Here is a 13,631-nt window from a genome sequence, read left to right as displayed (position 1 = left end):
GTGGTTGACTTTGCTTTTGATTTTCCTTTATGTCAAGTGGCCATTGAAGCTGAAGAATTTGATGTGAGGAAAGTAGGACGCGGTCAAGGGTATAGGAATCGCTTATGCTCTAGGCTAGGAAGCACTGAGGCCGAAGAGCCGGCTCCGGGTATACTAGTGCTTGTGGTTGGGGTTATAGGAACTTCTTCAATGGTCATTTGATGTCCGTGAAAAGAAGGGCAGGGAAAGTTGATTGTGAGTTTTGGAATCTCGAAGTGGATAAGTTTTGAAACTGACGATCTTGGATACGTCGAGATTTGTGCCTTTCCTGCGAATTCTCCAATCTTGAGTCTTTCGTACTGTGAGGAGAGTCTTTCATAAGGTCTCAAGGAAGGATTACTGAATTGGTATAAAGCATTTGTTCATCAGTTTGGATCCCGGCTAGGCTACTATAGTCGGACTCAGTGGACCTTACTTAGACCATTGTATGTACGGCAATTGTCCAAAAGTTCACTCCTGGCGAGTCCGCTGGTGTCTAGTCCGACCATTTTCAACATATTGACGAGCTGAGTGTTGTCGAATTGATTGTAGTCAACATTGCCTGTCCTATTGTCTTGATCCTTGGTAAGCTCATCTTCTGGTTTCCGGATTGGACTCGAAGCTGACTTGGATTTAGACTTTTCGTGATGTTGAATCTCGTTTGAAGGTGAAGAGGTTGATGTTAGGCGACTAGGCAGTGTAAGCTGAGTGTTGTCGAATTGATTGTCTTCGATATCCTGATCCAAGGGCAAGAGGATTGAAGTTGTATCTAACTGATTCCCCGGGTTTAACACTGCAGTGGTTGGAGTTTGTAGATCCTGCTTAGATGGAACTGGCTGGGACTGGGTTGAAAGACGTGGTGTTTTTCTTCGAATCCGCTTGTCGAGGAGGTTAAGTAAATGTTTGCAAGTACTTTTTGTACCGAGGGATACTCCAATTTTCTCCAGAGCATCCCTTCTGTCATCTACACAGATCGTAATGAGATGAAAAGTCACCCAAAATGCAAAAGGGGATCGGACTTTAATACATGAAACATACCAGGTTCCGAATCTGATTCTCTTTTTCTACACCTAAGTTTTGTTGTACTATTGGTTCCAATCTGATGACTGTCATGAAGTTCACGGCGCCGATCCGGGAGTTCATGGCTACTAAGAACTGGGGCTATATGAGGATTTTTCGGTCGACGTGTACGTTTCGGGGGCATGACCAGACAAAAAAAGGTGCACACAATTAATGATATATAAGAAGGAGGGATTAAGAAAAATTATAAACCATCATATTTATGATGTATATATGATTCTGTGTTTCAGATCATAAAATAACCTGTGAATGGCAAGCTGGCGAACATCATCAACTCATCACTGAATTAGTTGATATTGATCATTGTTGGCAATGCAATTCTACTCTTGAAAACCCTTTCAATACTTGGGTGAAAATGTACATGGTTATGGGGACCTAGGAAACACTGGAAAGGTTTGCTTTTGTGATGATTTGGCGGCTGCCTATCATGAGCTTCCGATAGGTCTGTATATCACCAAGCACATTGCTACCAGTTATAATTGATGAGTCAAATCAAAGCAAGATCAACTCTCAATTGATCAATCAGTATACAAGTCATGACAAATCATTGGATACATCCTTTTATACTCGCATTGTCAAACTAAATTCCTATTGCTTCATAGATCCCATTGTAAGTTACCATTCTATCAATTACAATATATCACGACAAGTTTGGAACTAAGAACACAGATGAAACACTACCAAAAAATAACTTTTCCGCAAGAATTCCCCTTGCCAAAAGTACTATTGATCAAAATGTAGTTTTGATATTATGACATTGGATATGGCTAATTAGCTGAATGAGATAGTTGATGTTTGTCGAGGATGTCCCTAAAAAGTTAAGTGTTATATAACCAATGATGAGTGAACTGTAAATGATCTTACGATTCTTTGAATGAAAAACTGACCTATGATGCTTGAGAAACGCGGTAACAAATCCAATATCTTGTACACCCATATTGAACATATCCTGACGAGATCTCGATGAGGCCTTGGCACATTTCAACTGCTCCTCAAGGTCCTCACGTTTGGTTCGTGAGAGTTTGGGCTGACATAACCGAAGCTGAATACTTTTGATAGACACGTGGGAATCTTGAAGGTGGTGTAAAGTCTCATGGAGAGCCTTGATGGCATTGGTTTCGCTAGACTTGAGTTCATCAAGCTCTTCTTTGTTCAGATACTTATAAGTATTGAGGAAGTACGCATTCAATTGTTTGGATGCAAGTCGATATTTCCCGTTCTTGAAGTTCGTGAGACCCCATAGGTTGAAGTCCCCAATTCGTTTGGTGTCAAGATCCACACTAGAGTTGATCACTCTGGTAGATTCCGCAGGGATGTAGATGGGAGCTCGACATAAGGCTTGAACATAGTTTTGATTGTGGTTGAAAGAGGTGACTAATCTAGATAAACATGGAGCAATCATTTCGATGAAAACTTTCAAGAGGAGCTCATGATTGTTGCAAGCGTTTTCAGTAAATTGGAGATGAGGATGAAATGCTAAGATCACCTCCACAATCTGTGAGGGAGTAGCTTTAGTTATGAAGAGGTCGGGATCGATTCTAGGGTTATTTTCACCAACAACGTATTCAAGGATATATTCAGGTAGGAAAACGTAGGATCTGAACTCGTTGGAAGACATGATTTTTCAAGATGGTAAGAATCTAATATCTGAGGAAGGGTAAAAGTATGAGATGGGTTCGAATGGGTGGATTTCAAAGTCATGAGAGAAGGTTGACACAACATTAAAGCTCTAATTGATCTTAGGAGAAGACAGATCAACCGTGGAACAAAAAGCCTTTGTTCAAAAATCTTGAATTGAAATGCTTCTGCAGGTGTACTCATCTCCGACTGGAGATAGATTTTTTTACAAATGTATATAGTATAGACTTGCATTTAGGTAAAGCATGATAATTAAAGGAGAAGCGGTGATATGCCCCACTCACCGCTCATTCTTTGAGCAACACCAAATGCAATAAGTACAAATGCTGAGAACATACCGACATTGAGGGGGTTGTTTGTGATCCGCCCGTAAATAACATGTTTGAAAGCACTCTGGGGTTGGGCCTCAAACATATATGACTGCTAGCCTCCCCAATTTGAAGTGTACACTGTATACTTTTCATGATGGGGTAAGATGGATCTTTCATTGAGCGTAGAAAGTTTCAAAAAGGGTGCACACAAAAGAAAACACACACAAGAGAGTCAAGGCAAACTATATATTGTATAAATGTCTAAAGTAACTTGTGCCTAATAAAAATGTTTGTGTTCCTAGGCATCACTATTGTTGCTGGAAGAAGACTCGTTTTCTTCAATCTCATTCTCATTCTCCTCATATTCCTCATCAAGATCACTATCATCAGTACCACCTAAGAGTCTACGTAGGATCTGCTCAAAACCTTGGATTGTTGAGTGAGCTTTGTCCAGGTCTCGTTGTAAGTTTTTGGTTTTGGAATCCAAACTTTCAACCATCGTTCGCAGTGCGTGGATATCTTTCTTTGTGGTCTCCAGATTGCTTGAGTGTTTTTCAATTAGACCTGCAAATATATTTAAATTTGAGCGTCAACTGGGGGATTTGGTTGGTCGATTACAATGAAAAACACACACTCTTTGTTTGGTCTTGTTGTAACTCTTGAAGGGCATTTGTGCCGACTTTCTCCTTGACAATTTTGAGTGAACTTTCAACACGAGAAAGTTGTTCATCCAATGTTCGCACTGATTGAAACGTGATAATCAGGACTAACAGCACAGACAAAGATAGAAAGCAATATTTAGCCTACCAAGTTCTATTTGTTTCTGTTCTTATATGAAGATATCAGCACTGGTTCTCTTTTGTTCGTTAAGGGGTAAGTTCTTGTTTGGATCAATGGCGGGGATATCTCTCCCAATCACTGTTTTTTCACAAAGAAGTCAGCTTTATATCAAGCACTCAAGGAAAGTTCAGTGAGCATACCCAGATTCCCAACTTCAAACAGTTCAGTATCAGAAAATTGTGTAAGATCTACATCTTTGGGCGTATTTTGGGTATTTTTCGGTTTGGAAGTGCTTTGTTTTTGCACTGATTTTGAATTCGGTTTCCCAGAACTGCCTCAAATAATGTGGGTGTGTAGCCGTTTCGCTTCTGGCCTGAATGAAGCGTTTGGGGATTTGGTGTGTTGTAAGACAAGATCTTGATCAATCAATGGCACAAAGATTGACTTCTTGAGAGCCTCCAGTTCCTTCTTTTCATCTTCATTGCTGATATTTGAGACAGGGGAAACTTGTGGGGAAGGAAGAGGCCGATTAGAGCTGCTAGATTGTGCGGGTTGACTAGATATGATGCTGGATAGCCTGGGTTGCCTTAAAGACTGGCAGGAACGCTCAATTAGCACGCTTGTCTAAGATCTTGTAGGATAATGGCTCACCTTGGTTTCCTTGGAAAGCTTTGGTGGCTCAAAAGTTTGACCAGCAATCTTCGGTTTTGTCTCTACAGGGAAATTTAAAAAAAATCAATATGTATAATGTATGCGACGGAGGAAATATGGAGTACTTACCAGATAGGACACGCTTCTTTGGATGAGACGGAGTCAGTTCTTGGGATGCCAAACGCTTTCCCAATTGATCACTTAGTTTAGAAGTGTTGGTTGCAAGGGGTAAAGATTTGTGCAGAATTTGATGAGTAGGATAGCGAGCCACTTGTGACATCACGGGGGTGGATTGATTGGATTGAGAGCCTGAATTTTGATCTTTCATTTAGTAGTCAGAAATCAAAATCAATCATCACTTGCAAGTGAATTTCAACAAGTAAGAGATTGTAGGACTGGAGAAAAGACGCACCTTTAGCTTGTGTCCCTCGCAAGATGTTTGCCACTTCAGCTTTTTTAGCTTTCGAAGGGATGACTGTATGAGGGTGATTGATACGCAGCCAGTCAAGCATGGTTTGCTTATTAGAACCGGGACTGTCGGGGTCAAGCGCGGGTTGTGGGATACCTTGAGCACTCGATTCTGACATTTCTGAATGTGAATATCGACGAAAGAAGAGAGAAGTTTGGTATGTACTTGATCACAAAAGTTATAACACTATAAGAGAGAAAAGAAGAAAAAAATGGTGGGTTGGGATGGGCATGTAGCAATATGACTAGATACAAGAGTCCTCTTATATCAGTCTTGCGTGATTGTAAACAAAAATTGGTTGAGCGCCCAGCTTCAAGAAGCATTCATGTACTGAGCTCTCCTCATGGATGACGCGGTGAGATGATAGATTACCATCTGGATGGTCCACATCAATTGCATGATGAGTTGTCTGACCAACTTACAAACGTTGTACTTGAAGAGCAACAGATAGAAATTTTTGTAATTTACTGATGACCATTTGGTTACTGGAATCGTGATTCTTCCGAATCATTACCCTTTAGTTCATGATTCACCTGATCAATTCAGGAAGTTCAGGATCAATGCATGTCCCTCCTACGTAACCACAGGAGGGACCAATGACAGTAAAGGAGAACACCAAAATTCCAAATGGGTCCTTGTGGTATACAGCAACCAAATATTTTTCTTTGATTGCGTGCAACTGACTAGGAGACTGTTGTAAATCATATCTGACTTTCCCTCAAAGGATACGCTGGAGGGGAAATGTTGACATCAGATAAACAACATGATGAACAATTCATCAGTTCAAGATCCCTTCTTCGCACAGCAGCCCAGACAAACAAGGGAAATGCATGTACTTATATTGGTGGGTCTGGTGCACTCGGTGTTCATCTGCTGCTTCTTCATTATAATTAACTACAGTCTTTTCGATTCATCTCTTTCAAATCATCATTGAACTTCACAATTCTATATACATATATAGTCTTTCAAATACACTGACTTGTGTTTCCGCTTCTCAACTTACTACCCCGAAACGTAAGATCATATGTGATCAAGATCCATTTATCATATCCTCGCTTTATACTAAAGCATCACAATTTCCTCGCTTGATATCTTCGTCTAGAAGCCTCAGACCTTAGGAAGACTTATTGTTTAGCACTATATACAATCTAGCTTCCTGGTCATAAGTTTGAGTTTCTTCATTACAAAGTGCGTATTTTTGATTTGGTTTGTGTACCCAATCTTTTCTTTGATTGCCTTGTCCATAAATACTTACGCTCATGTTTGATGATTTTTGGTGGTCAATAGATATCCATTGATCATGCCCCCAAGAGAAGTCAAGAAGTGTACCGCTTCCTCCCATGGTTCCCCTCTCAGTCCTACCGGTGTCCACCCTGCTGGTTCCAACCTTTGTTCAGGACCTCCGCCTGTCGCAAACAACCCAGCCGCTGCATCATCAGGACGACATCCATCTGTAGAATCGATCATATGGTCCAAGGTCCAGTCCTTTTCGGAAAACGATCGCATATTCCTTACACGCGACTTTGAATCAGTCAGCAAAACCCCTAAGAAACTAGAATATTATAATATTATCTATCTTTTCAATCCCGGTACCAAAAGTCGCCCTTCTCACAGTAAGACCGAACTCAAAGATGCCTTCCTGCGTGAAGTCAGACCTTTACTCTCACCGTATCTCTTAGCGCCTCCTTCTGTTGCGATGGATACTGATGGCAATCAATTAGATTTAAACCACTTGACCGCAAGACCACCCGACCAATGCTTTCAAAAGCAATTGCAAAGAAGGCCCCTGACTTCAAGATTCCATCCTCAGCAACCATTGATGACATCTTAATTGTATACAAGTTCTACGTCGACAAAGACCTTGCTATTCCAGTCAACAATCGCTTCACTAGAAGGCCTTGAACTGTACATGTGAATTGGGTGAAGAACGAGACCATCAAGGATCTTCTCTTAGCTTTACGTTACTTTGCACCCTCTGTATTTGTACGATCTTTGGCCATGAATAAGGAATGTCTTATGGCTCTTTATCTTCGCTTTGTTCATGACGTAAAAGATACTGGTATCCTGCTCATCCCTGGATTCCATTATACTATTTTGGAAGGATTGGACACCGCAACAATGGATGAAAGGTCAGAGAAGTTTCAGTTACCCGCATGTTTGTTCTTTCATGGATGTATCTTGAATTTTTCTAATGATAATGGTGCTATAACCGCTGACACTTATCTCACATAGATGAACCAAACCTCACAATCATCTACATGAGCATTGTACAGAGCTGATTTTCCACAAGGTGCCAGAATGTAGTTCATCGTTTTTATTCAGAATTTATGCTATGTATATACCTTCAAGCTTCTTCTACATCCACTCTTCTGCGTACTTTGAGCTCCGCTTAGTCTAATCAGTGCTTCTCATGCTGTTGTGATATCTCTTTGATTCTCTTCTTTATCTCCCATCTTCCTATTTTATTCTAAATCTTCTTGGCCAAAAAAAAACAATATCAAAAAAAGATTCTTGATAGTTCTTGATTCCTCTTTTTCTTTTTCAAAATCAGAAAGTCAGAGTGGCTCAACGTGATTGTTGTAAATGATATCTCAAGTCCCACGTTCTTCAAAAAAAGTGTTCCGTCAAAGTCATGCTGTTTACTTTTTGAAATACACTTTGTGCACGGGTTTTTGTTCTCTGTCCTCTGAAATTTATTATGTCAATCAACACTTGTACTTTATCGCAAATGCCCTCGCGTCAAAATCGATCCAAACAGCCTCATCGAGCCGTATGCCTATGCGAAGCTTACGAGTGCCGTCATCAAGTATTCCCAGATGCCAACGGAGTCAGCCATTCCGGTGTTGAGGTTTTACCAGCAACACGCGCTGCTCACAAACGTGCTGACCTTCGAAACAATCTCGTCAAATCACCACGGACTACGTCTACTTCCATTCCGGCATCACCCTTGTCCGCTCAAGACCAACTTCTTTCGGATTTGCAACGATTGAATATCATTTCCGAACCTGTTTTAAGTCAAGATGGTCAACCATGTAATTCAACAGAATCAGATATGTCCCACCAGGTGACACAGGACCCTCACTTGGAAGGCAATTCTAGCCAAGCTGTCCAAATAGAGTCACCAGACCTTCCTACGCCAAACGTACCTTCTGCGGATTCCGAATCTACGTCTACTAAAACATGTTCACAGGCAGAGTTGGCGAGAATTTCAGGACAGAAAGTCCTTGATTGTGGTATGTTCCATAATTATGATTTCCTTTCATCATTTCGCCTTCAAGAGATTAGTGTGATTGATGAACCTTCTTCCACTATGATTTTTGAATCAATTCCAGACGGTCTCTACTCTTTTCAATTGAAATCTATCAATCCACTTGTTCTTCACGTCGCTTTGACCGCTTCGATTCTCGATATCATTGGACACTCCTCAAACTTGATAACCAAATGGATTCTTGATGTTCAAAGTATTACAATCGAGCTTTCAACAACCTATGGAATATTACCTACCAAGTCCCCGCATCATCAACTTCTTCCTGCCGAGGTTGAAACCCTTAAACGTATACCGAGCTCAGTCTCCACGGCCTTTGGATGGTTGGAGCTAGACCCAGCTCTTACATTCATGAATTGCTGCAGCTCTTGTTTTGCAATGTACCCCAAAGCTTCTGCACCATCACGACGTCATCATTGTATTGCAAACATTCCTGGCGGTCCTTCTGATTCATATGATCCAAGCAACAGTACATCTGATGCAGAAGATGCCGAGCTGAATTCTTCAGAGACAATCTGTGGCGAACCTCTTGTGAAATATGTTCGCGGTATCAAGAAGCCTGTTTGCCGCTATGCATTCCAGAAGCTCTCGGACTGGCTGTCGCGTCTACTCTCTCGCCCTAAGATTGAGGAATATCTCGAGATCTCAGCAGCTGAATCTTCAAAGCCGTATGATCCAGACTCTGAAATACACGGCATCTATCAATCTTGACTCTGGAAAGAGTTCTGTGGTCCTGATGGAAACCAGTTTACCAGTAGCAGTAGTAATATGACGTTTGCGCTTTTCGTAGATGCAATTAATCCGTTTGGCAACAAGCAAAGTGGTCATCATACCTCAATTACTTTTGTAGTATTGGTTTGTCTCAGTCTTCCTCCCGACCTAAGACATCAACCGGAGAATGTCTTTGTGGTGGGAATCGCCCCTGGTCCTCGAGAGCCTTTGCTCAAGCAAATGAATTGGATTTTGCGGCCGCTTGTCACGGAACTTCAAACTCTATGGTCATTGGGCTTACTCCTTTCGCGGACTCACGAATACGAGGCGGGCCGTCTCATCAGAGCGGCACTATTGGTTTTTGTTGCTGATATACCATCGCTGTGTCGTTGTCTTGGATTTCCTAGCGCGACTGCCACCTATTTCTGCTCGTTTTGCCTTCTCACCAAGAAAAACATCAACAACTTAGACGAAAGCACATGGCCACCTCACACATGTTGTGAGCATCTCAAATGGGCATGTGAGGCTCGTGATGCAAAAACAGTCAAGGATCGAAAGAAGGTATTCAAGACACATGGAGTACCCTACTCTGTCCTCATAGAACTTGAATACTGGAATATAATCCAGTATCATGTTGTAGACTCAATGCACAACCTGCTTCTTGGTTTAGCTTCATGGCATGTCAGGCGTTTCTGGGCAATGAAGGACCTCGAAAATGACGAGGAACAATTGCCACCCATCAGTACGGTTGAACTACTCAGTCTTGTTAGCGAACACTCTGAGCCACTACCACGTCGATCACACGCAGATGATTCTCCGAAGGAAATTGACGAAAACGAAGAGACCATCAATGATGCAGAGTTTTCAGCCGATACTTTGTCAAGTGATCAAGACTTCGATCCATTTGATGACAGCGGATGGAAGGGGGAATGGCATGCGCCACCGTTAGAGGAAATCATCTTTGATTCGACAGTGCTTTGGCACATCAATGCGATACTTCCTCATATTCACACACCCACTTGGATCAAGCGTCCTATACCTGTTTTGGGCAAGGCTTCTTTTGGAAAATTGAAAGCTGACGAATGGAGAAGTCTCATCACCATTCAGCTTCCTTTAGTTTTGATACCAATGTGGTCAGGCCAGGACCACATCAAGAAATCACTCCTCAAAAATTTCTACCATTTGGTTTCAATTATCAATCTCAGGATTAAGCGTGTCATGAGTCCATCTCACATCAACAGCTACCGATATCATATTCAAAAATATCTAGAAGGCTCTGTCATACTATTCCAACACTGTAAACTCGCCCCAAACCATCACATGGCTGTGCATCTTGCTGATTGTCTCGAAAGATTTGGGCCAGTCCGCGCATGGTGGTCTTTCCCATTTGAGCGCTTGATGGGTAAAATCCCTAAAGCTGAGCATAATAACCGTATCAGTGAGTGAACTCAATATCACCTTGTGTTGAGATAGCTATGGTGTTCTGACAATTCCTTGCCGTCTTTATGATTTCAGCTGAGCTTGAGATAACATTCCTCAAAAAGTTCTGCCGTGCTTCCAATCTTTTGGCTTTGATAGAGGATGACAAGCTTCCCGACGGCCTTAAACAGTTCTGTCTGCGTCTGAAAGCATTATACCTTCAACCCGCACGGCGGTGCAATCGACCATCAAATTCCAAGCTGTCCCCTCTCTCCGATGATGTCCTGAAACTGCTGGTGGATTACTTGAATGAATCACATAGGGACGAATGTATATGGCTTCGTCCAGAAGATTGGGCTTCCCTTAGCAAGAGTGATTCAATAGGATATTTGCCTGTATCAGCTCATGGCCAATTACACAAGCGTGTTCAACACACTGATGGATACATTTCAGCCTTTACACAAAATCCTGACGACTGTTGCATATATTTCAAGAATTCCAAGGGTACTGAGTGTTTTGGACAAGTATTTTCAATCTTTTCCCATTGTCGAACTCCAGTTGCATCCCAGAATACCACAAATACGTGGTTATGCGTACAATGTTTCCCACCTGTACCGAGCAAACTTCCTAATCCCTTCAATACTGCTGATGTTGCAGTACAGTGTGCTCTGCAAATGTGGAGTCCTACAGAGAATAAATTAATCAAGCTGGACGAGGTGATAGCACAATGTGCTTGGGTCATGTATAAGCCAGGGGATTTGAACAAGCATGTCAATGTACCTACAATAGGCATGATTATCCTTAACCGCTGATATTCTACCCTTTATTGTATCAGGCTGTTTTTTCAATGTCTATCATGATTTTACTTACTTTACGAAGATACAAATTCTGTATCAGGATTGTACTTTTCTCTTCTATGGTTATGCATATGTTAACTGATCTGGACTGCATTTCATGATGGAGAAAAAGATTCGGACACGAGAAGATAAGCCTGCAGAGACTTCATCTCGGAAATGAGTCATGTGTCTCATCTTTCAAATGTCACAACTCTTATTCCCAGACTGACAGCAAGAAAAGTTAAAACTGATCTTTAGGATCAATTACAGGAGGGCTCTTTTGAACACAGTCTGAATAGGTCTGAATAAATTTGGATCTGTATTACACACAGGGATTGTATTTCAAATGTGGTTTTTTTTTGCAATCCTGGCAGTTTAGAAAACTCCACTGAGTTTTCTATAAAAAAAATAGTTTTCTAAACCGCGCAGTATATTTGTGTTTTGGTGTAGTGATAGGAACTGTAACTCCCCAGGCTGTGCCAATTTTGCCATTCATACGCAAATTGTTGCCTTCTGGTCGTCCACCAAAAACTTTATGTCACGCCAACAAATAAATACTGATGGGTGGGTGACGTGCAATTTCAGTTCACCAAGTCTTGCCAGTCCCCAAAATCCAACAAGAAGGAGGGTGTGTAGGGTCAGATTTGGGAGAAGTCTGCCAGGTAGGTTTCTGATGAGGTGATTGACATCCATCAACGTTAACCCAACACGAGGAGGTTTGGGTGGGACAAGTTGTCATTTAGTTGAAACCGTCAGCAAAAGACATAGACGGTCTAAGTCCAAGGCCAGAAACCTAACATCCTGTAGGACGTGCCACATGCGGAGGCCTGTCAGATAATGTTTCCTTGTGTTGCTGATAACCAAACCTCCGTGTGATAGGTCGTTGCACCAGAGGATGAACTTGTAGATGAGTTTTGCGGTAGAAGGGAATTGGGAAGGTTTTTTGTTCAAGAAAGAAAAATATTTGTTTACTGCTGCGGCATATTGGCGCATTGTCAAGGGTGCCCAGCCGTCCAGCAGAATTGCTTCTCCTACATTGTCTAGAGTTCCCATGGTATTAGGGCCGGTTCGTTTTAGCGTTATTTGCGCGGGCAGCATAGTTATTGATGTAAAAGATGAATAGGTGGGTTGCACCAATAAATGAGATAGGTCAGATGGTATCTCAATTTCTAACATGTTATGTGACCCTTTTGAAGGGTCCAGACCCCTAGAGAGTTTGTCTACTTCATTATCAGCAGCCGTCACCCAAACTAGATTCAAGTCACAGTCAAACCAAACCAGCCAGTCTTGAATAATTTGCCACTCATGATTTACCCAGAAATCCCTGGATTTTGGGTTACCAGCCGCGCCCTCCGTTGTCGTGTTATCAGTGGGGCATGAGAATTGGAATCCAGCTAGGCCAATAGATGTTAGCTTCTTCTGCAGCATTATAAGCCCCAAAGAAAATTGCCACGGTCTCGGCCCAGGCAATTGTTTGCCTGGGCCGTTCGACAGCCGTATCCCAGCCTGGGGGCCACCGCAATTCAGACCATGTACGCCCTATAATGATCCCTATGCCAAATTTGGTTGACACATCCCCGACCCAGCCTACATTCTTTATGAGGTGGTCTGGGATTATTTTTGTAGGGTTCAAGATGTCCAAGTAAGCCTTCCAGTAGAGTACGTCCTCTCTCTGAGGATATACTTCATCACTTGGAATATTGCTTTCCTCAGTACTTGCTTTTCCAAGGAATCCTCAGACGTCAGTGGTTCCTTTTACCTTGAAGGATTTCCTTGGTACCCATCTATCCAATGAGTCTTTGGATACAGCTGCACACTGTTCAATCAAATTTGCCATACAAGGCGATTAATTGGTGCGGGTGGCAAAGGGACAAATTGCTACTCATGATGGCCGTAGGCCCGAGTTGCAGATTTTTTAGGCCCCCCTAGACTTTTTGTGGGGGCAGCGTAAGTGAGAGCTGCACGGGGTTTGAGGCAGAAGGACAATAACAACGGTCATGTGGGTGGCCAAAAACGCCTGTCCCATACAACTAAGAGAAGAACTAATGTACCTGAGACTAAACCTGTCTGCGCTGCCGCAGAGGGAGGTGGGCGGGTACAAACAACTTTGTAAAAAATTCGAGTGATAGATATTGGAAAAGGAAATGATATAAAATAAATTATAGAAAAGTGTGATTACGCTAATAGGACTGATTTTGAAGTGAAACTGAGTATTTTTGGAGTGGGGACAAACCAGGCTATGAAAATTTCTTGTAAAAGATTTTTCTGTTTACTACAAAGGTCCTGAGAGGAAAAGATCCAGTGACCAAGGAAGATAGTCAAATTTCCGCAGCAACTTACAACAAGTCAACCAGAATCAAAGGACACTATAGATCACATCCCACTCCCACCAACAGCCTCCTCTTCACTTCCAAGGGACACACTCCGTCAAATTTTACTTAACCTAAGATCCT

The 13,631-nt window shown here is 42.1% G+C and overlaps 5 protein-coding genes across 5 annotated transcripts; 2 read left to right on the top strand and 3 right to left on the bottom strand.

Annotated features, from left to right (window-relative positions):
* Nucleotides 1–440: 440 nt before the first annotated feature.
* On the bottom strand, nucleotides 441–1,222 carry MELLADRAFT_63997 (uncharacterized protein; the record flags this gene model as incomplete). Its single annotated transcript, XM_007411024.1, has 2 exons — nucleotides 441–982; nucleotides 1,057–1,222. The coding sequence occupies 2 exons, from the start codon at nucleotides 1,220–1,222 to the stop codon at nucleotides 441–443; spliced, it is 708 nt and encodes a 235-aa protein (XP_007411086.1).
* A 643-nt stretch (nucleotides 1,223–1,865) lies between these two features.
* On the bottom strand, nucleotides 1,866–2,716 carry MELLADRAFT_87862 (uncharacterized protein; the record flags this gene model as incomplete). Its single annotated transcript, XM_007411023.1, has 2 exons — nucleotides 1,866–1,908; nucleotides 1,986–2,716. 2 exons carry the CDS (start codon nucleotides 2,714–2,716, stop codon nucleotides 1,866–1,868), a joined length of 774 nt encoding a protein of 257 aa, XP_007411085.1.
* Nucleotides 2,717–3,345: 629 nt separating this feature from the next.
* Nucleotides 3,346–5,065, bottom strand: MELLADRAFT_63996 (uncharacterized protein; the record flags this gene model as incomplete). The annotated part of the gene is made up of 7 exons (XM_007411022.1): nucleotides 3,346–3,611; nucleotides 3,682–3,789; nucleotides 4,028–4,158; nucleotides 4,273–4,451; nucleotides 4,479–4,540; nucleotides 4,608–4,799; nucleotides 4,891–5,065. The coding sequence occupies 7 exons, from the start codon at nucleotides 5,063–5,065 to the stop codon at nucleotides 3,346–3,348; spliced, it is 1,113 nt and encodes a 370-aa protein (XP_007411084.1).
* A 1,182-nt stretch (nucleotides 5,066–6,247) lies between these two features.
* MELLADRAFT_63995 (uncharacterized protein) lies at nucleotides 6,248–6,849 on the top strand (the record flags this gene model as incomplete). Its single annotated transcript, XM_007411114.1, has 2 exons — nucleotides 6,248–6,615; nucleotides 6,669–6,849. The coding sequence occupies 2 exons, from the start codon at nucleotides 6,248–6,250 to the stop codon at nucleotides 6,847–6,849; spliced, it is 549 nt and encodes a 182-aa protein (XP_007411176.1).
* A 796-nt stretch (nucleotides 6,850–7,645) lies between these two features.
* MELLADRAFT_107429 (uncharacterized protein) lies at nucleotides 7,646–11,359 on the top strand (the record flags this gene model as incomplete). The annotated part of the gene is made up of 4 exons (XM_007411115.1): nucleotides 7,646–8,759; nucleotides 9,594–9,688; nucleotides 10,837–10,998; nucleotides 11,306–11,359. The coding sequence occupies 4 exons, from the start codon at nucleotides 7,646–7,648 to the stop codon at nucleotides 11,357–11,359; spliced, it is 1,425 nt and encodes a 474-aa protein (XP_007411177.1).
* Nucleotides 11,360–13,631: the final 2,272 nt, after the last annotated feature.

The sequence above is a fragment of the Melampsora larici-populina genome, assembly GCF_000204055.1.
Source record: "Melampsora larici-populina 98AG31 unplaced genomic scaffold MELLAscaffold_23, whole genome shotgun sequence".
Classification (NCBI taxonomy): Eukaryota; Fungi; Basidiomycota; class Pucciniomycetes; order Pucciniales; family Melampsoraceae; genus Melampsora; species Melampsora laricis-populina.
Note: the sequence above shows the minus strand (reverse complement) of the source record. Positions and strands in the feature narration are given on the sequence as shown.